Source organism: Oncorhynchus mykiss, chromosome 27 (genome assembly GCF_057628025.1).
Source record: "Oncorhynchus mykiss isolate SJ-2025 chromosome 27, ASM5762802v1, whole genome shotgun sequence".
NCBI lineage: Eukaryota > Metazoa > Chordata > Actinopteri > Salmoniformes > Salmonidae > Oncorhynchus > Oncorhynchus mykiss.
The window spans coordinates 22,456,371-22,478,970 of NC_143048.1; the positions used below are offsets into that span (position 1 = coordinate 22,456,371).

The window sequence follows — 22,600 nt, forward strand, 5'->3', positions numbered from 1 at the left end:
TGCCCAAATGCATAGTGCAAACTAAAATTTGGTGGAGGAGGAATAATGGTCTGGGGCTTTTTTTTCATGGTTCGGGCACAGCCCCTTAGTTCCAGTGAAGGGAAATCTTGACACTACAGCATACAATGACATTGTAGACGATTCTCTAATTCCAACTTTGTGGCAACAGTTTGGGGAAGGCCCTTTCCTGTTTCAGCATGAAAATGCCCCTGTGCACAAAGCGAGGTCCATACAGACATGGTTTGTCAAGATCGGTGTGGAATAACTTTTTTAAATGCAATTTTTAATTTGACCTTTTATTTAACTAGGCAAGTCAGTTAAGAACAAATTCTTATTTACAATGACGGCCTACCAAAAGGCAAAATACCTCCTGCAGGGATGGGGGCTGTGATTAAAATAAATATAGGGAAAAACACACATCACGACAAGAGAGACAACACTACATAAAGAGAACTTGACTGGCCTGCTTAGTGCCCTGGCCTCAACCCCATCGAACACCTTTGGGATGAATTGGGCGTGCCTACTGCGAGCCAGGCCTAATCGACCAACATCAGTGCCCGACCTCACTAATGCTCTTGTGGCTGAATTGAAGCAAGTCCCCGCAGCAATGTTCCAACATCTTGTGGAAAGCCTTCCCAGAAGAGTGGAGGCTGTTATAGCAGCACAGGGGGGGACCAACTCCATATTAATGCCCATGATTTTGGAATGAAATGTTCAAGGAGCAGTTGTCCACATACTTTTGGTCATGTAGTGTACTGATAGAAACATTTCTAAATTACAGTAGACATCTTTATTGCAATCACACATCAATCAATCCCCATTCATTTTCTGTGTGAATAGGGTGTCTTCCAATTGTTCTACTGTAGGTTGCCAGTCAGTTTCTCTCAGCCCCTGTGTGACATAGCGGGGTAATGAGATCCCCTCATTTTCTGCAGGCCAGGCTCTCCCTGTGGGTCTGCCAGCATAGTGCTGTCTCACTGATAAACCTTCCCCAGCAGCTGGCAGACAGGGCCTGGTCTAGCCACATGCAGGCAGGCCTCAACCAGTAGGCTGCATGGGGGTCCATCATGTATAACAGAGAGCCCAATATAACAGAGCCCAATGGGTCCATGGCAGGGAGTGATATCTAACAGGGTATACACAGGCTGCATCCAAAATGGTACCCTATTCCCCATAGAGCTCTGGTAAAAAGTAATGCACTATATAGGGAGTTGGGTGCCATTTGGGACTATCCCAGTCTGGAACAGATCCAGTGCTGGTGAAGCTACATGTAACCCAGACGATGAGAAAACTGTACCTGCCTGCTATAGACTACCAGGGGTGCCAGATTGAACATGCACCTAGAAAGCATTCATTAGAATGGGTCGAGTCCGGATGAACAGAAATACCATTTAATATGCAATAAATCCCCAAAACAAGTGAACGGTAAAGAGAGAGGGTGTTAGTATCTTGTCTTAGCCACAGTGCCTGTCTGTGACATGTGAACGCGTCAGTCCTTCGGTCTGTCTGTGGCTGTGGCATTTCAAGGCTGTCATGAGAGCCGTGTGGCCTCAGGCAGCCAGGCAGATGGTCAGACAGGACAGAGAGGGAGCACCTGTGCAGTCCCCCATGGCTGAAACCTAGACCATCTGACATGGGACAGCGTCCTGACCTCCCCGAGCTCTGAGCCCTGTGAGCAGGGGAGAGGAGGAGAAGGGGAGCTAGCTAATCTGGTAATTATGGCTGCCCCTGCTGCTAACTCCACAAGTTCCAGAAAGGATGAGAAGGAAAAACAAGAGATAACAAGAGTCAAGATAATTCCATGATCCCTCCTGCACTGAGGGCTGGCGGAAGGATCGAGGGGGAGATAGAGGATTCGGGAGGGAGAGGTGCAAAGCTGTTCTGCGGATAGAGGGAGAACAGCTATCATCAGACAGACGGCCAGCTGAATTCTGGGCCATGGGCCGTGTGGTTTGTCTCACATAAAAGTGAAAGAGGGTTTCATCCCTCAGAAACTGCCCCTCTGATATTATACTGTAGCTTATTTTTTATATATTTTTTTTTATTTAACCGGGCAAGTAAATTGAGAACAAATTCTTATGTACAATGACGGCCTAGAAACAGTGGGTTAACTGCCTTGTTCAGGGGCAGAACAACAGATTTGTACCATGTCAGCTCGGGGATTCAATCAGGCAACCTTTCGGTTACTAGCCCAACCCTCTAACCACTAGGCTACCTGCCACCCCAACACACACACACATTTGTGTGTCGGTTGGTGTTCTCTACCAGAGGATTATGATATGTGATAACTAAAGCAGATGGAACATCATACCAGAGCATAGCAACAAGCAATCACACACAGAGACAGATGCCCACAGTAGAGATGTACAGTACACAAGACAAGAATGCAAAACAACTAAAACACCAAAAGTGAAGACAGATTTCATCAGGTGTGAATATTCTCATCTAGGTCAGCTGGAGGTGTGTGTGTGTGTGTGTGTGCGCGTGTGCATGTGCATGTGTCCACTATCTAACCTCTCCAGCCACGAAGAAGAGCAGTGGTGTCTCCTCCTCCTTGGCTTTGTACTTAGCCATGATCTTCTCTGCGATTGGCTGGATCAGCTCCTTCGCCGGCTCCAGCTCTCCCTCCTCCTCCGCATCTGAACAAGAGAGAAACACAGGTGTCAAATGTATGAAAAGAGGATAAAGAGTAAAGGTTGAGAGAGATAATGTGTGTGTGAGAGAGAGAGTGAGACAGAGGAGAGTGAAAACTGGGTGTGAATGTATGAAGACCAGAGAGAGGACAGGATGAAGAGAGAAAGGCCAGAGAGAGAGGACAGGATGAAGAGAGAAAGGCCAGAGAGAGAGGACAGGATGAAGAGAGAAAGGCCAGAGAGAGAGGACAGGATGAAGAGAGAAAGGCCAGAGAGAGAGGACAGGATGAAGAGAGAAAGGCCAGAGAGAGAGGACAGGATGAAGAGAGAAAGGCCAGAGAGAGAGGACAGGATGAAGAGAGAAAGGCCAGAGAGAGGGGACAGGATGAAGAGAGAAAGGCCAGAGAGAGGGGACAGGATGAAGAGAGAAAGGCCAGAGAGAGGGGACAGGATGAAGAGAGAAAGGCCAGAGAGAGGGGACAGGATGAAGAGAGAAAGGCCAGAGAGAGGGGACAGGATGAAGAGAGAAAGGCCAGAGAGAGGACAGGATGAAGAGAGAAAGGCCAGAGAGAGGGGACAGGGTGAAGAGAGAAAGGCCAGAGAGGGGACAGGATGAAGAGAGAAAGGCCAAAGAGAGGGGACAGGATGAAGAGAGAAAGGCCAGAGAGAGGGGACAGGATGAAGAGAGAAAGGCCAGAGAGGGGACAGGTGAAGAGAGAAAGGCCAGCGAGAGGGGACAGGGTGAAGAGAGAAAGGCCAGCGAGAGGACAGAATGAAGAGAGAAAGGCCAGAGAGAGGGGACAGGATGAAGAGAGAAAGAAAAACAGCCATGAGAAAAAGGAGAGAAAGAATGTGCAGGACGGGAGGAGAGAGGGGGTGAGTGAACAGACAGATGAGTGAGGAGGCAAACGGAGGAGAGCAGATGGTCTGTGGTTGAGCCCTTTGGATCTGATCTTAGGGTGGCCTGAGGTCATCAGTGTGCACCCGGTCACTCCATTCTCACATTGCTTTATTATTGTGTCGTCTGGCCTGCTGGCTGTCCTGTCCACTTCGGCCTGAGCCACTTAGCAAAGCATGGCATCCATCTCTGCCATCTCTCTCACTGCTAACAGCTTAACAGACAGACAGACCATTTTCTTCTCATCCTTCTCTCTACCCTACTCTTGCATGTTCTCAAACTTTAAAATAGCATGCGGCCTTACAACTGATCTGTTCACTTTTACTACTTGCACAATATTCTTTAGAATGTACTACTCTACATAGTCTAAAGGATTGTTTTGGTAGAAACCAGCACTGAATGCTCCTCCATTCACCCACAAAGAGCACGAGGTAGGGCCTCTCGTGGAGGTGCACGGTAGGGACTGACATTGAAATGGTCATCCACTCATCTACTCACCCACAAAGAGCACGAGGCAGGGCCCCTCGTGGAGCTGCACGGCGTTGGACTCGCTGAGCTCCAGTACGGGCCTGGGGTGCCAGGGGAAGAGCCGACACTCTGGGTCATTCAGCACCTCCACACGGCCCTGTCGCGTGATCATGTGACCTTCCGTGTCCAGCAGAATAAGGGTGGGAATACCTGGGGAGGGAGTGTGGAAAAAAGAAAGTGAGAAAGATGGAAACGGAGAGAACAATCATGAATTGAAGATCTTGCTACTGCCACCTCACCCTCCTATTCTTCCATGTTTTCCAGTTACTCTCACCACATATGGCTGTCTCTCTCCCACTGTTTATCTGTGTGGTATGGAGGAGCTTAAAGTCCCTCAGAGGCTCTGACCTGCCTCTGCGCTCTCTCTCTCTCTCTCTCTCTCTCTCTCTCTCTCCCCATCCATTTCTCTGCTCAGACTCCCGCTGCGTTCCCTGTTCAGGAGATTTTTCATAACGCCCGACCCCTTTCTCTCCCACAGTCTTTCAGATTACAATGTCACTGCCGTATTAAACAGCCTTATCAGAAACAGACAGAGTGCATAGTGTGTGTTTGGCTGGGAGGAAGGGTGTGTGTGTGTGTGTGTGTGATGGGTGGGGGCCAGTGTGAATAACAGGGGTTTGAATGGGGAAGCGGGGCAGTATCGACTAGTCCTGCAAGCATTCTTAACATTCAGGCAGAAAAGGCAATGAGCCAGCACCTTGACTACAACCACACTACTCCCCTGTGGACAGACGGACAGACAGACTTGATGGTGGGGGCATTAGCGAGAGACGGGGGTGTGGGGGGGGGGGGGGGGGGGGGGGTAGGTTATAGAAAAAAAGCCTTGGGAAGAAGGAAAAAAAGGCAGAGCGAGAGAGAGAAATGACCCTTACTCAGTGAGCGGGACAGTAAACTTGATTACCAGCCCACATTCCTTTAGCTTGAGGGCTATCTGTTCACTGTTCCCTACCCAGCACAGAACAACACACAGTAGAGCTGGCTGCCATTAGGCCGCTTCTCCACATCAACACATAATTTGGCCAGACAGTTAGTGTTTGATACTCTGAGCCTCATGTCCAAGAGGACTACATTATATGAGTACAGGAGGAGACATCAGAGATAGTGTTGTACCTTGTATTCCGAAGAGTCTGTTGAGTCGTGATCGTCGGGCCTCGTCTGAGTATGGGACTGCCAACCAAGGCATCTCACTGAAGTACTGCTGAAAGGACTCCTCCGACCTGCGTTGGTTGACAAACACAAAACAACCCTTAGAGCCACTGTCAACTCTGTTTATTCAGTCCATTCAAATGTTTGTCCATTAAAATAACATCAAATGGATCAGAAATACAGTGTAGACATTGTTCTTGTTGTAAATTACTATTGTAGCTGTAAAAGGCAGATTTTTTTATGGAATATCTACATAGGCCCATTATCAGCAACCATCACTCCTGTCTTCTAATGGCACATTGTGTTAGCTAATCAAAGTTTATCATTTTAAGAAGGCTAATTGATCATTAGAAAACTCTTTTGCAATTATGTTAGCACAGCTGAAAACTGTTGTTCTGATTAAATAAGCAATTAAACTGGCCTTCTTTAGACTAGTTGAGTATCTGGAGCATCAGCATTTGTGGGTTTGATTACAGGCTCAAAATGGCCAGAAATAAAGAACTTTCTTCTGAAACTTGTCAGTCTATTCTTGTTCTGAGAAATGAAGGCTATTCCATGCGAGAAATTGCCATGAAACTGAAGATCTTGTACAATGCTGTGTACTACTCCCTCCACAGAACAGCGCAAACTGTCTCTAACCAGAATAGAAAGAGTGGGAGGCCCCGGTGCACAACTGAGCGAGAGGACAAGTCCATTAGAGTGTGTAGTTTGAGAAACAGACGCCTCACAAGTCCTCAACTGGCAGCTTCATTAAATAGTACCCGCAAAACACCAGTCTCAATGTCAACAGTGAAGAGGCGACTCCGGGATGCTGGCCTTCTAGGCACTCAACGTGCCATTGGAACACAGGAGTGATGGTTGCTGATAAATGGGCCTTTGTACACCTATGTAGACATTCCATTATTATTATATATATATTTTTAAAAATCAGCCGTTTCTAGCTCCAAAAGTCATTTACAATATTAACACTGTATTTCTGATCAATTTGATGTTATTTTAATGGATATATATATATACATATATATATATACATATATATACATACACATATATATATATACATATATATATATATATATATATATATATATATATATATATATACACACACACATATATATATATATATATATATATACACACACACACACACACACACACACACACACATATATATATATATACACACACACACACACACACACACACACACACACACACACACACACATATATATATATACACACACACACACACACACACACACACATACATACATACATATATATATATATATATATATATATATATATATATATATGCGTGCGCGACAGAGAGCGAGAGAGCAACAGCGAGAGCGCGAGACAGTGTGTATACGTGTATGAAGGAAATACTTGATGAGTCTCACCTGTCAGCGCTGACGAACACCATCTCAAACTTCTGACCCAATTCCTTCACAGTGCGATATGATTCTACCAGCACCCGAGTCAGACTGCGGCATGGAGGGCACTGCAGGGACAACACAAACACAGTTTCCAGAATTACCTATATTGATCTGTCTCTATATTGATCTGTCCCTATACAGCTGTGTATATATATATATATATATATATATATATATATATATATATATATATATATATATATATAAATAAATAAATATATAAATATATACAGTGCCTTGCGAAAGTATTCGGCCCCCTTGAACTGTGCGACCTTTTGCCACATTTCAGGCTTCAAACATAAAGATATAAAACTGTATTTTTTTGTGAAGAATCAACAACAAGTGGGACACAATCATGAAGTGGAACAACATTTATTGGATATTTCAAACTTTTTTAACAAATCAAAAACTTAAAAATTGGGCGTGCAAAATTATTCAGCCCCCTTAATAAGTTAATACTTTGTAGCGCCACCTTTTGCTGCGATTACAGCTGTAAGTCGCTTGGGGTATGTCTCTATCAGTTTTGCACATCGAGAGACTGACATTTTTTCCCATTCCTCCTTGCAAAACAGCTCGAGCTCAGTGAGGTTGGATGGAGAGCATTTGTGAACAGCAGTTTTCAGTTCTTTCCACAGATTCTCGATTGGATTCAGGTCTGGACTTTGACTTGGCCATTCTAACACCTGGATATGTTTATTTTTGAACCATTCCATTGTAGATTTTGCTTTATGTTTTGGATCATTGTCTTGTTGGAAGACAAATCTCCATCCCAGTCTCAGGTCTTTTGCAGACTCCATCAGGTTCTTCCAGAATGGTCCTGTATTTGGCTCCATCCATCTTCCCATCAATTTTAACCATCTTCCCTGTCCCTGCTGAAGAAAAGCAGGCCCAAACCATGATGCTGCCACCACCATGTTTGACAGTGGGGATGGTGTGTTCAGCTGTGTTGCTTTTACGCCAAACATAACGTTTTGCATTGTTGCCAAAAAGTTCAATTTTGGTTTCATCTGACCAGAGCACCTTCTTCCACATGTTTGATGTGTCTCCCAGGTGGCTTGTGGCAAACTTTAAACGACACTTTTTATGGATATCTTTAAGAAATGGCTTTCTTGCCACTCTTCCATAAAGGCCAGATTTGTGCAATATACGACTGATTGTTGTCCAATGGACAGTCTCCCACCTCAGCTGTAGATCTCTGCAGTTCATCCAGAGTGATCATGGGCCTCTTGGCTGCATCTCTGATCAGTCTTCTCCTTGTATGAGCTGAAAGTTTAGAAGGACGGCCAGGTCTTGGTAGATTTGCAGTGGTCTGATACTCCTTCCATTTCAATATTATCGATTGCACAGTGCTCCTTGGGATGTTTAAAGCTTGGGAAATCTTTTTGTATCCAAATCTGGCTTTAAACTTCTTCACAACAGTATCTCGGACCTGCCTGGTGTGTTCTTTGTTCTTCATGATTCTCTCTGCGCTTTTAACGGACCTCTGAGACTATCACAGTGCAGGTGCATTTATACGGAGACTTGATTACACACAGGTGGATTGTATTTATCATCATTAGTCATTTAGGTCAACATTGGATAATTCAGAGATCCTCACTGAACTTCTGGAGAGAGTTTGCTGCACTGAAAGTAAAGGGGCTGAATAATTTTGCACGCCCAATTTTTCAGTTTTTGATTTGTTAAAAAAGTTTGAAATATCCAATAAATGTCGTTCCACTTCATGATTGTGTCCCACTTGTTGTTGATTCTTCACAAAAAAATACAGTTTTATATCTTTATGTTTGAAGCCTGAAATGTGGCAAAAGGTCGCAAAGTTCAAGGGGGCCGAATACTTTCGCAAGGCACTGTATATAAATAAATATAACATGGCCTTGGGTGTGTTTTCTGACTGACTCTCTGCAGTACATCACTCCAATGTTTCACCAGGAACCAGGACTAACATTTACATTTTGTTTCCTGGGCCATTCAAATGTGAGAACCTAAGTGCTCGGGATTGAACTCAGGATGGTCCTTGGCTTGGAGGCATTTGTTGTTGTGAGTGTGTATTTTGAGAGCCCTCTCAAGTCAAGCAGGGAGAATGACTTCATAGTCTCTGGTCTAGTGTGTGTGTGTGTTGTGTTCCCTCCATGAGTGCGTGCGAGCGTGGAGGAGCAGAGCGGCTGGCATTAAGATGGTATCAGAGTGCCAGCGGTGGCAGATCTGTGGCTGAAGAAAACAAACCAGACCAGTCTCACTCATCAGTCTCTCCCTCTTACAGTATATTTTCTCTATCCATTCTCCATTTCCTCCTTTTCTTTCTCAGCCTCAGTGACACAAACACAGCGCTCACACACACATAGCTAGTGACGAGGGTAAAGTCAGTGAGGAACTGGATCACCTACTCTATCCTGTCGAGGGTCACTTCAGGTTGTTGGTAAAAGTAATCCAATGGCCAAGTGCTGGCCATTTCACGCTTGGAACTGTCTATTAATGGTGTGGTGAATTTACACTGTTAAGAGAGGGGAATGTAGCCTTAAAATAATACACATAACTATATCAAATTGTATTTGTCACATGCGCTGAAAACAACAGGTATCACAGGTACCTTACCGTGTTACCGTGAAATGTTGATTTACAAGCCCTTAACCAACAATGCAGTTCAAGAAAGAGATTTGTTTATTTAGTAAATATTTTCTTAAGTGAAAAATTAAATAAAAAGTAACACAAAATTAAATAAAAAGTAACAATAAAATAACAATAACGAGGCTATATACAGGGGATACTGGTACCGAGTCAATGTGCGGAGCTACAGGTTAGTCAAGGTCATTTGTACATGTAGGTAGGGGTAAAGTGACTATGCATAGATAAACAAACAGCGAGCAGCAGCAGTGTACAAACAAAGGGGGGGAAGGGGTCAATGTAAATAGTCCGGGGTGCAATTTTATTGTTTGGCAGTCTTATGGCTTGGGGGGTAGAAGCTGTAAAGAAGTCTTTTGAACCGAGACTTGGCGCTCCGGTACTTCTTGTTTTGCGGTAGCAGAGAGAACAGGGATGGCAGGAAGCTTGGCCACATTTATGTACTGGGCAGAAGGCATTACCCTCTGTAGCGCCTAACGGTCAGATTCTGAGCAGTTGCCATACCAAGCGCTGATGCAACCGGTCAGGATGCTCTCGATGGTGCAGCTGTAGAACCTTTTGAGGATCTGGGGACCCATGCCAAATATTTTCAGTCTCCAGAGGGGGAAAATGCATTTTTGTGCACTCTTCACAACTTTCTTGGTGTTTTTGGACCATGATAGTTTGTTGTAGATGATGTGGACATCAAGGAAATTTAATCTCTCGACCCGCTCCACTACAGCCCCGATGTTAATGGGGGACTGTTTGACCCTCCTTTTCCTGTTCTCCACGGTCAGCTCCTTTGTCTTGCTCACATTGAGGGAGAGGTGGTTGTCCTTGCACCACACTGCCAGGTCTCTGATCTCCTCCCTATAGTATGTCTCATCGTTGTCGGTGATCAGGCCACCACCGTTGTGTTGTCAGCAAACTTAATAATGATGTTGGAGTCGTGCTTGGTCACACAGTCGTGGGTGAACAGGGAGTACAGGAGGGGACTTAGCACGCACCCCTGAGGGGCCCCAATGTTGAGGATCAGCGTAGCAGATGTGCTGTTGCCTACCTTTACCACCTGGGGGCAGCTTGTCAAGAAGTCCAGGATCCAGTTGCAGAGGGAGGTGTTTAGTCACAGGGTCCTTAGCTTAGTAATGAGCTTTGTAGGCACTATGGTGTTGAACGCTGAGCTGTAGTCAATGAACAACATTCTCACATAGGTGTTCCTTTTGTCCAGGTGGGAAAGGGCAGTGTGATGATGGTATTGATGTGAGCCATGACCAGCCTTTCAAAGCACTTCATGGCTATCGACATGAGTGCTAAGGAGCGGTAGTCATTTAGGCAGGTTACCTTTGATTTCTTGGGCACAAGGACTATGGTGGTCTGCTTGAAACATGTAGGTATTACAGAGTCGGTCAGGGAGAGGTTGAAAATGTCAAGTGAAGACACTTGCCAGTTGGTCCACCATGCTCGGAGTACACGTCCTGGTAATCCGTCTGGCCCCGCAGCCTTGTTAATGTTGACCTGTTTAAAAGGTCTTGCTCACATCAGCTACGGAGAGCGTGATCACACAGCCGTCCAGAACAGCTGGTGCTTCAGTGTTGCTTTCCTCGAAGCGAGCATAAAAGGCATTTAGCCTGTCTGGTAGGCTCGCGTCACTGGGCAGCTCGCGGCTGGGTTTCCCTTTGCAAGCCCTGCCACATCCGACGAGCATCAGAGTCAGTATAGTAGGATTCAATCTTAGTCCTGTATCGACGCTTTGCCTGTTTTATGGATCTTTTGAGGGCATAGAGGGATATCTTATAAGCGTCCGGATTAGTGTCCCACTCCTTGAAAACGGCAGCGGCAGCTCTAGCCTTTAGCTCGGTGCGGATGTTGCCTGTAATCCATGACTTCTGGTTGGAATATGTACATACGGTTACTGTGGGGACAACGTCGTTGATACACTTATTGATGAAGCTGGTGACTCAGGTGGTATACTCCTTAATGCCATTGGATGAATCCCGGAACATATTCCAGTCTGTGCTAGCAAAACAGTCCGGTAGCGTAGAATCTGCGTCATCTGTCCACTTCCGTATTGAGCAAGTCACTGGTAGTTTTTGCTTGTAAGCAGGAATCAGGAGGATAGAATTATGGTCAGATTTGCCAAATAGAGGGAGAGGGAGAGCTTTGTATGCATCTCTGTGGAGTAAAGGTGGTCTAGAGTTTTTTCCCCCTCTGATTGCACAGGTGACATGCTGGGAGAAATGAGGTAAAACGGATTTAAGTTTGCCCGCATTAAAGTCCCCGGCCACTAGGAGCGCTGCTTCTGGATGAGCATTTTCTTGTTTGCTTATGGCCTTGTACAGCTTGTTAAGTACGGCCTTAGTGCCAACATCGGTTTGAGGTGGTAAATAGACGGCTACGAAAAATATAGATGAAAACTCTCTTGGTAGGTAGAGTACCTCATGATAAGCTGTACACCACACTACCTCAGGCGGGCAATACCGAGACTTCCTTAATATTAGACATTGATCATCAGCTGTTATTGACAAATAGACACACACCACTACCGTCTTACCGGACGGAGCAGTTTTGTCCTGCGAATGCATGGAAAATCCAGCCAAATGCATATTATCCGTGTTGTTGTTCAGCCACGACTCTGTGAAACATAACATATTTCAGTTAATGTCCAGTTGGTAGAATAGTCTCGAACGGAGCTCATCCAGTTTATTCTCCAGAGATTTCACATTGGCCAGATGGTAGAGGCGGGTTACGCACTCGCTGACGAATTCTCACAAAGCACCCCGATCTCCGCCCCCTGTACCGCTGTCTTTTCTTCACTCAAATGACAGGGATTTGGGCCTGGTCTCGGAGAAACAGTACATCCTTCGCGTCGGACTCATTAAAGAAAAAAATCTTTGTCCAGTTCGAGGTGAGTAATCGCTGTTCTGATATCCAGAAGCTCTTTTTGGTCATAAGAGACGGTAGCAGCAACATTATGCACTAAATAAGTTAAACAATGCATAAAAACACAAAATCGCAAAGTTAGTTAGGAGCCCGTAAAACGGCAGCCGTTCCCTCCGGCTCCATTGTCTTAGCTTTTGTAATTATATACAGTGAGGGAAAAAATATTTGATCCCCTGCTGATTTTGTATGTTTGTCCACTGACAAAGAAATGATTAGTCTACAATTTTAATGGTAGGTTTATTTGAACAGTGAGAGGCAGAATAACAACAAAAAAATCCAGAAAAACGCATGTCAAAAATTGTATAAATTGATTTGCATTTTAATGAGGGAAATACGTATTTTACCCCTCTGCAAAACATGACTTAGTACTTGGTGGAAAAACTCTTGTTGGCAATCACAGAGGTCAGACGTTTCTTGTAGTTGGCCACCAGGTTTGCACACATCTCAGGAAGAATTTTGTCCCACTCCTCTTTGCAGATCTTCTCCAAGTCATTAAGGTTTCGAGGTTGATGTTTGGCAACTCGAACCTTCAGCTCCCTCCACAGATTTTCTATGGGATTAAGGTCTGGAGACTGGCTAGGCCACTCCAGGACCTTAAAGTGCTTCTTCTTGAGCAACTCCTTTGTTGCCTTGCCCGTGTATTTTGGGTCATTGTCATGCTGGAATACCCATCCACGACCCATTTTCAATGCCCTGGCTGAGGGAAGGAGGTTCTCACCCAAGATTTGACGGTACATGGCCCCGTCCATCGTCCCTTTTGATGTGGTGAAGTTGTCCTGTCCCCTTAGCAGAAAAACACCCCCAAAGCATAATGTTTCCACCTCCATGTTTGACGGTGGGGATGGTGTTCTTGGGGTCATAGGGAGCATTCCTCCTCCTCCAAACACAGCAAGTTGAGTTAATGCCAAAGAGCTCCATTTTGGTGTCATCTGACCACAACACTTTCACCCAGTTGTCCTCTGAACCATTCAGATGTTCATTGGCAAACTTCAGACGGGCATGTATATGTGCTTTCTTGAGCAGGGGGACCTTGCGGGCGCTGCAGGATTTCAGTCCTTCACGGCGTAGTGTGTTACCAATTGTTTTCTTGGTGACTATGGTCCCAGCTGCCTTGAGATCATTGACAAGATCCTTCCGTGTAGTTCTGGGCTGATTCCTCACCGTTCTCATGATCATTGCAACTCCACGAGATGAGATCTTGCATGGAGCCCCAGGCCGAGGGAGATTCTTTGTTTCTTCCATTTGCGAATAATCGCACCAACTGTTGTCACCTTCTCACCAAGCTGCTTGGCGATGGTCTTGTAGCCCATTCCAGCCTTGTGTAGGTCTACAATCTTGTCCCTGACATCCTTGGAGAGCTCTTTGGTCCTGGCCATGGTGGAGAGTTTGGAATCTGATTGATTTCTTCTGTGAACAGGTGTATTTTATACAGGTAACAAACTGAGATTAGGAACACTCCCTTTAAGAGTGTGCTCCTAATCTCAGCTCGTTACCTGTATAAAAGACACCTGTGAGCCAAAAATCTTTCTGATTGAGAGGGGGTCAAATACTTATTTCCCTCATTAAAATGCAAATCAATTTATAACATTTTTGACATGCGTTTTTCTGGATTTTTTTGTTATTCTGTCTCTCACTGTTCAAATAAACCTACCATTAAAATTATAGACTGATCATTTCTTTGTCAGTGGCCAAACGTACAAAATCCCTCACTGTATGTACATAATTACCTCAATTACCTCATACCCCTGCACATGGACTTGGAACTGGTACTCCCTGTATATAGCCATGCTATTTTTACTCATTAATGTTATTCACTGTGTATTTATTCCTCATGTCACTATTTCTATTTTATCTTTAACTCTGCATCGTTGGAAAAAGGACCTGTAAGTAAACATGTCACTGTTAGTCTACACCTGTTGTTTGTGAAGAATGTGACAAATAAAATGTACAAATTTGTATTGGTTTGGAAAGTGGACCAGTCAGTGCGTTATGGCTTGGTGCTGACTGGTCTCTGGAGCTGAAGGCAGCACTGGCAGCTGGAGGGGCATCTGTGGCCTGTGTGTGTGTGTGTGTGTCATCAGCTGAGCTCATCAGTGACACAAGCCTTTCATGCATCACGACCTTCACACGGATGGGCAAGCCCAGCACTGACAGAGACAATGGATCGGACGCTCACTTTAAAAGGGCACTAGTTGGTGATGACAGCAAGGAGTGGAATAACTAGCTACTGTAATCCCAGACAATGGAAATCCCCTAACAACTCTGTCCATTCCTGGCTACCGGCTGCTGTGTTTCCTCCCGCTGTGCCCTGCCGCCCCGCCCTGGCTTTCACCGATGCCTTTGTTTTCATAAGGCTAGTCCTCATATCGGGGGCAGCTGGATGCCTGAAAAGGAAAATGAGGGTCCTTTCCCTCCCTCCCTGCATGTGTGTGTCCTTCCCGGCCTCCACCCCACCACTTACCCAGTGTGCTGAGAAGTACACTCCCACATAGTGGCCCTCCAATGAGCTGATGTCTGTTGTCTGCCTGTTGTTCCTGAGCAGAGGGCCGGCCACCACCTCTGCAAAGGGCTTGGGCCCCCAGGGGAACTCCAGGCCTGAGAGGGGGGGGGGGGGGAGGAGGAGGAGGGAGAATTAGGGTGGGAGGGAGGGTTTGGTGTTGGGGAGAAAGGATAGAGAGACAAGGGTCTGATTACTGAACAGAGAAGAGAGCTTTTTCTGTGTGTGAGAAACTCCCCATTCAAAACCAGAGCACTCTCTCCATCCCCCTGGCACAGCTATTAGATATTAAATACATGCACATGTGCCCAGCATTTGTCATACAAACGTCTAAACCCAGTGTGCCTCCTACTCACAAGCTCTTTTGTAATCCATGTCATCTGTGTTTGGAAATGGGACCGCACAACAGATGCAAAATTAGATTTGAATGCCATGCTTTTCAATTTCCCATACAGAGACAGGGAGCGCTGCCAACCTTACTCCCTTTCGTTTCTTTTTCAAGGTGTCTTCATTGTTAGTGTCAAGCACTAGAGATGCATTTGGGAGGACCAAATAATAAGGTGTAATCATAAATAAAGTGCTGTAGGCAGGGCTGTAAAGGTTCCTTTATGTGGGCTTCCCTCTATAGGCCTTCATTAGACAGGGCTGTAAAAGTTCCTTTATGTGGGCTTCCCTCTATAGGCCTTCATTAGACAGGGCTGTAAAGGTTCCTTTATGTGAGCTTCCCTCTATAGGCCTTCATTAGACAGGGCTGTAAAGGTTCCTTTATGTGGGCTTCCCTCTATAGGCCTTCATTAGGCAGGGTTGTAAAGGTTCCTTTATGTGGGCTTCCCTCTATAGGCCTTCATTAGACAGGGCTGTAAAGGTTCCTTTATGTGGGCTTCCCTCTATAGGCCTTCATTAGACAGGGCTGTAAAGGATCCTTTATGTGGGCTTCCCTCTATAGGCCTTCATTAGACAGGGCTGTAAAAGTTCCTTTATGTGGGCTTCCCTCTATAGGCCTTCATTAGACAGGGAAGTAAAGGTTCCTTTATGTGGGCTTCCCTCTATAGGGCTTCATTAGACATGGCTGACACATCCCCACTGCCTCTGCTGCTGTATCCTTTTATTGTTGTCCCCATTCACACTGTAAAAGTGCACTCCTTCCTGGTGCTGCAGGCAACTTCTCCTCCACTCCGCCACTCAAGACAGCTAGGCCTTTTCACAATGCTGAAAGAGGGTCCTGAATTCTCAACCACCCTCCCCTTTCCCCCCCCCCCCCAGCCCACCTCAAACTCTTACTACCCCGCCTGTAACCCCCGTCTCCCTTCCTCACTACAACACAAACACACCCCTTTTCTGCTACCGCTACCCTCTCAGAGTTGTTAAAGAGGAGGGGATGGATGAATCTCTTCTTTACCACATCTAGTTGGTGTTAATGAATCATGGGAATGATAGTGTGCAGTCTACTGTGGGCTGGGATGGAGACTGGGATTCATTAAGCAGACAGACAGAGGATCTGTCATACAGTTCAGCTCGTGAAATCCATTCCCCTGCACCACGTGTTCTACTGCCACCATGCCTACTCTCTCCACTCTCCCTCACAATTCAATTCAAGTGCTTTATTGGCATGGGAAGCATATGTTAAATTTGCCAAAGCAAGTGAAGTAGATAATAAACAAAACTGAAATAAACAAATGTACATTACACTCACAGAAGTTCCAAAATAATAAAGACATTTCAAATGTTATATTACATCTACAGTGGGGCAAAAAAGTATTTAGTCAGCCACCAATTGTGCAAGTTCTCCCACTTAAGATGAGAGGCCTGTAATTTTCATCATAGGTACACTTCAACTATGACAGACAAAATGAGAAAAAAAATCCAGAAAATCACATTGTAGGATTTTTTATTAATTTATTTGCAAATTATGGTGGAAAATAAGTATTTGGTCACCTACAAACAAGCAAGATTTCTGGCTCTCACAGACCTGTAACTTCTTCTTTAAGAGGCTCCTCTGTCCTCCACTCGTTAATTAATGGCACCTGTTTGAACTTGTTATCAGTATAAAAGACACCTGTCCACAACCTCAAACAGTCACACTCCAAACTTCACTATGGCCAAGACCAAAGAGCTGTCAAAGGACACCAGAAACAAAATTGTAGACCTGCACCAGGCTGGGAAGACAATCTGCAATAGGTAAGCAGCTTGGTTTGAAGAAATCAACTGTGGGAGCAATTATTAGGAAATGGAAGACATACAAGACCACTGATAATCTCCCTCGATCTGGGGCTCCACGCAAGATCTCACCCCGTGGGGTCAAAATTATCACAAGAACGGTGAGCAAAAATCCATGAACCACACAGGGGGACCTAGTGAATGACCCGCAGAGAGCTGGGACCAAAGTAACAAAGCCTACCATCAGTAACACACTACGCCGCCAGGGACTCAAATCCTGCAGTGCCAGACGTGTCCCCCTGCTTAAGCTAGTACATGTCCAGGCCCGTCTGAAGTTTGCTAGAGAGCATTTGGATGATCCAGAAGAAGATTGGGAGAATGTCATATGGTCAGATGAAACCAAAATATAACTTTTTGGTAAAAACTCAACTCGTTGTGTTTGGAGGACAAAGAAGGCTGAGTTGCATCCAAAGAACACCATACCTACTGTGAAGCATGGGGGTGGAAACATCATGCGTTGGGGCTGTTTTTCTGCAAAGGGACCAGGACGACTGATCTGTGTAAAGGAAAGAATGAATGGGGCCATGTATCGTGAGATTTTGAGTGAAAACCTCCTTCCATCAGCAAGGGCATTGAAGATGAAACGTGGCTGGGTCTTTCAGCATGACAATGATCCCAAACACACCGCCCGGGCAACGAAGGAGTGGCTTCGTAAGAAGAATTTCAAGGTCCTGGAGTGGCCTAGCCAGTCTCCAGATCTCAACCCCATAGAAAATCTTTGGAGGGAGTTGGAAGTCTGTGTTGCCCAGCAACAGCCCCAAAACATCACTGCTCTAGAGGAGATCTGCATGGAGGAATGGGCCAAAATACCAGCAACAGTGTGTGAAAACCTTGTGAAGACTTACAGAAAATGTTTGACCTCTGTCATTGCCAACAACGGGTATATAAGTATTGAGATAAACTTTTGTTATTGACCAAATACTTATTTTCCACCATAATTTGCAAATAAATTCATTAAAAATCCTACAATGTGATTTTCTGGATTTTTTTTTCTCATTTTGTTTGTCATAGTTGAAGTGTACCTATGATGAAAATTACAGGCCTCTCATCTTTTTAAGTGGGAGAACTTGCACAATTGGTGGCTGACTAAATACTTTTTTGCCCCACTGTATATACTGTGTTGTAATGATGTGCAAATAGTTAAAGTACAAAAGGAAAATAAATCAAACATAAATATGGGTTGTATTTACAATGGTGTTTGCTGGTTGCCCTTTTCAGGTCACAAATTCACAAATCTTTCTGCTGTGATTGCACACTGTGGTATTTCACCCAGTAGATATGGGAGTTTATCAAAATTGGTTTTGCTTTCAAATTCTTTGTGGAAAGGCATTCCAGTTTGCTCAGTTTTTTTGTTAATTACTTGACACATTGGAAGTAATTAACTTTTTGTTTTCTCATGATTTGGTTGGGTCTAATTGTGTTGCTGTCCTGGGGCTCTGTGGGTTCTGTTTGTGAACAGAGCCCGAGGACCAGCTTGCTTTGGGGGCTCTTCTCCAGGTTTCTCTCTCTGTAGGTGATGGTTTTGTTATGGAAGGTTTGGGAATCGCTTCCTTTTAGGTGGTTGTAGAATTTAACGTCTCTTTTCTGGATTTTGATCATTAGCGGGTATCGGACTAATTCTGCTCTGCTTGCATTATTTGGTGTTTTACGTTGGACATTGAGGATATTTTTTCAAAACTCTGCATGTAGTCTCAATTTGGTGTTTGTCCCATTTTGTGAATTCTGGGTTGGCAGGCAGATCCCAGACCTAACAACCATAAACGGCAATGGGTTCTATTACTGATCTGAGTATTTTTAGCCAGATCCTAATTGGTATGTCACATTTTATGTTCCTTTTGATGGCATAGAAGGTCCTTCTTGCCTTGTCTCTCAGCTCGTTCACAGCTTGGCGGAAGTTACCGGTGGCGCTGATGTTTAGGCCGAGGTATGTATTGTTTTGTGTGTCATCTTGGGCAACGGTGTCTAGATGGAATTTGTATTTGGACCTTTTTTGGAACACCCCCTCTCTGACTAGTGGGCCTTTCTCATGTTGTGCAATTAGGGCTCTAAAGAGCAGGATGTCAAAGTATTGTGATTTTTTTTGGCCATGAGAGGACATCCTCTCATGTACCAGAAAGGAATGCAAGTCTGCTCTTGCGAACAGGCAGTCTCCCACTTAAAAGCTGGGAAATTATAGGTCTGCAGATGTGGGAATAAGAAAGGGCACTTTATAATATTCATGCAATACAAGAACAGGACACAAATTGAGAAATATGGAATATGGAAGGATGTGGCACAGAAACTTCACAATAGGAAATTCTGACAAGGCATTTATCATGTAATAAACTGTATGCTTGTTTGCACGTGTGTGTCTCTGTGTTCTGGCGCAGTCCTCATTGCTGAGGCTCAGTCTGACTGAGGAGATTTACCTTTGGGGTCATCTCTCACCACCAGTAGTCCGTTCCGACACAACACCTTCCCTGTGGCTGCATCCACAAACACCAGCGAGGGAATACTGGTCACCTTGTACTTGTTCCACAGCTTCATCTGGACAGACAGAGAGGACAGAGGAGAGAAATGGGAAATATGCAGTTAGTATAAGACACCTATGCTCTGGTTAATCGTCCGAGCAACAGGAATAGAAAAAAACAAATAAAAAAAGTAATTGAATGTCGTACATCTTACTATAGTTGGTTTTCCATCTAGTTTATAAATAATTATTTATCAGACATCAATTGATATCCATAAGTTTATAGGACAACAGCCATTTTCACTATAATTACACCAAAAGTGCAGAAGGACCAGTATCTATTACCGAGGCAAGCCGTTTCTCTGAAGTATAAAGGGACTACAAAATGAGCCAGGTTGAATAAAACAGCAGCAGAGACGCAGCCTGCGGTAAATTAGATGAAGGCTAGAATCACACTAACTAGCTAACTTTAAACTTTAAAGTAACTGGCATTCACAAGGAGCGTTTCGCCCCTGCTGTGATGTCATGAATCAAATTTTATTGATCATATACACATGGTTAGCAGATGTTAACGCAAGTGTAGTGAAATGCTTGTGCTTCTAGTTCTGACAGTGCAGTAATATCTAACAAGTGATCTAACAATTCAACAAAAACTACTTAACACACACAATCTTAAGTAAAGGGATGGAATAAGAATATGTACATATAAATATATGGATGAGTGATGAGCGAGCAGCATAGGCAAGATGCAATAGATGGTGTAGAATACAGTGTATACATATGAGATGAGTGCAAGATATGTAAACATTATTAAAAAGTGGCATTATGAAAGTTACTAGTGATCCATTTATTAAAGTGGACGATGATTTTGAGTCTGAATGTAGGCAGTCTGATGGCTTTAGAAGCTGTTTTTCAGTCTCTCGGTCCCAGCTTTGATATACAGTGGGGAGAACAAGTATTTGATACACTGCCGATTTTGCAGGTTTTCCTACTTACAAAGCATGTAGAGGTCTGTACATTTTTATCATAGGTACACTTCAACTGTGAGAGACGGAATCTAAAACAAAAAATCCAGAAAATTACATTGTATGATTTTTAAGTAAATAATTTGCAGTTTATTGCAAGACATAAGTATTTGATACATCAGAAAAGCAGAACTTAATATTTGGTACAGAAACCTTTGTTTGCAATTACAGAGATCATACGTTTCCTGTAGTTCTTGACCAGGTTTGCACACACTGCAGCAGGGATTTTGGCCCACTCCTCCATACAGACTGTTGCTGGGCAATACGAACTTTCAGCTCCCTCCAAAGATTTTCTACTGGGTTCAGGTCTGGAGACTGGCTAGGCCACTCCAGGACCTTGAGATGCTTCTTACGGAGCCACTCCTTAGTTGCCCTAGCTGTGTGTTTCGGGTCGTTGTCATGCTGGAAGACCCAGCCACGACCCATCTTCAATGCTCTTACTGAGGGAAGGAGGTTGTTGGCCAAGATCTCGCGATACATGGCCCCATCCATCCTCCCCTCAATACGGTGCAGTCGTCCAATCCCCTTTGAAGAAAAGCATCCCCAAAGAATGATGTTTCCACCTCCATGCTTCACGGTTGGTATGGTTTTCTTGGGGTTGTACTCATCCTTCTTCTTCCTCCAAACAGAGAGTGGAGTTGAGACAAAAATATAGTTTTTTGGTCTAATCAGACCACATGACCTTCTCCCATTCCTCCTCTGGATCATCCAGATGGTCATTGGCAAACTTCAGATGGGCCTGGACATGCGCTGGCTTGAGCAGGGGGACCTTGCGTGCGCTGCAGGATTTTAATCCATGACGGCGTAGTGGGTTACTAATGGTTTTCTTTGAGACTGTGGTCCCAGCTCTCTTCAGGTCATTGACCAGGTCCTGCCATGTAGTTCTGGGCTGATCCCTCACCTTCCTCATGATCATTGATGAGGTGAGATCTTGCATGGAGCCCCAGACCAAGGGTGATTGACCATCATCTTGAACTTCTTCCATTTTCTAATAATTGCGCCAACAGTTGTTGCCTTCTCACCAAGCTGCTTGCCTATTGTCCTGTAGCCCATCCCAGCCTTGTGCAGGTCTACAATTTTTATCCCTGATGTCCATACACAGCTCTCTAGTCTTGGCCATTGTGGAGAGGTTGGAGTCTGTTTGATTGAGTGTGTGGACAGGTGTCTTTTATACAGGTAACGAGTTCAAACAGGTGCAGTTAATACAGGTAATGAGTGGAGAACAGGAGGGCTTCTTAAAGAAAAACTAACAGGTCTGTGAGAGCTGGAATTCTTACTTGTTGGTAGGTGATCAAATACTTATGTCATGCAATAAAATGCTAATTAATTACTTAAAAATCATACAATGAGATTTTCTGGATTTTTGTTTAAGATTCCGTCTCTCACAGTTGAAGTGTACTGATTATAAAAATTACAGACCTCTACATGCTTTGTAAGTAGGAAAACCTGCAAAATCGGCAGTGTATCAAATACTTGTTCTCCCCACTTTACCTGTACTTACCTCACCTTCTGGATGGTAGCGGGGTGAACAGGCAGTGGCTCGGGTGGTTGTTGTCCTTGATGAACGTTTTGGCCTTCCAGTGACATCGGATTCTGTAGGTGTCCTGGAGGGCAGGTAGTTTACCCTCGGTGATGCGTTGTGCAGACCGCACCACCCTCTGGAGAGCCTTACGGTTGTGGGCGGTGCAGTTGCCGTACCAGGCAGTGATACAGCCCGACAGGATGCTCTCAATTGTGCATCTGTAAAAGTTTGTGAGGGTTTTAGGTGACAAGTCAAATTTCTTCAGTCTCCTGAGGTTGAAGAGGCGCTGTTGTGCCGCCTTCACCACACTGTCTGTGTGGGTGGACAATTTCAGTTTGTCTGTGATGTGTATGCCAAGGAACTTAAAACTTTCCATCTTCTCCACTGCTGTCCAGTCGATGTGGATAGGGGGTGCTCCCTCTGCTGTTTCACGAAGTGCATGATCATCTCCTTTGTTTTGTTGACGTTGAGTGAGTTTTTTTTCCTGAAACCACACTCCGAGTGCCCCTGAGTGACCTCCCTGTAAGCGGTCTCGTCGTTGTTGATAATAAAGCCCACTTCTGTTGTGTCATCTGCAAACTTGCTGCCTGAGTTGGAGGTGTGCATGGCTGCGCAGTAATAGGTGAACAGGGAGTACAGGAGGGGGCTGAGCACGCACCCTTGTGGGGCCCCAGTGTTGAGGATCAGTGAAGTGGAGATGTTTCCA

General features: G+C 44.8%; 1 protein-coding gene across 1 annotated transcript in view; it reads right to left on the reverse strand.

The window, feature by feature from the left end:
- Positions 1-22,600, reverse strand: part of LOC110507127 (nucleoredoxin) — an 88,183-nt gene that overhangs the window by 6,852 nt on the left and 58,731 nt on the right. Inside the window, exons 2-7 of the mRNA XM_036965791.2 lie at positions 19,307-19,424; positions 14,646-14,779; positions 6,614-6,714; positions 5,170-5,276; positions 4,030-4,209; positions 2,515-2,639 (exon numbers count right to left, since the gene is read on the reverse strand). Of these exons, the coding sequence (XP_036821686.1) occupies positions 2,515-2,639; positions 4,030-4,209; positions 5,170-5,276; positions 6,614-6,714; positions 14,646-14,779; positions 19,307-19,424 (765 nt within the window). The remainder of the gene's footprint in view (positions 1-2,514; positions 2,640-4,029; positions 4,210-5,169; positions 5,277-6,613; positions 6,715-14,645; positions 14,780-19,306; positions 19,425-22,600) is intronic.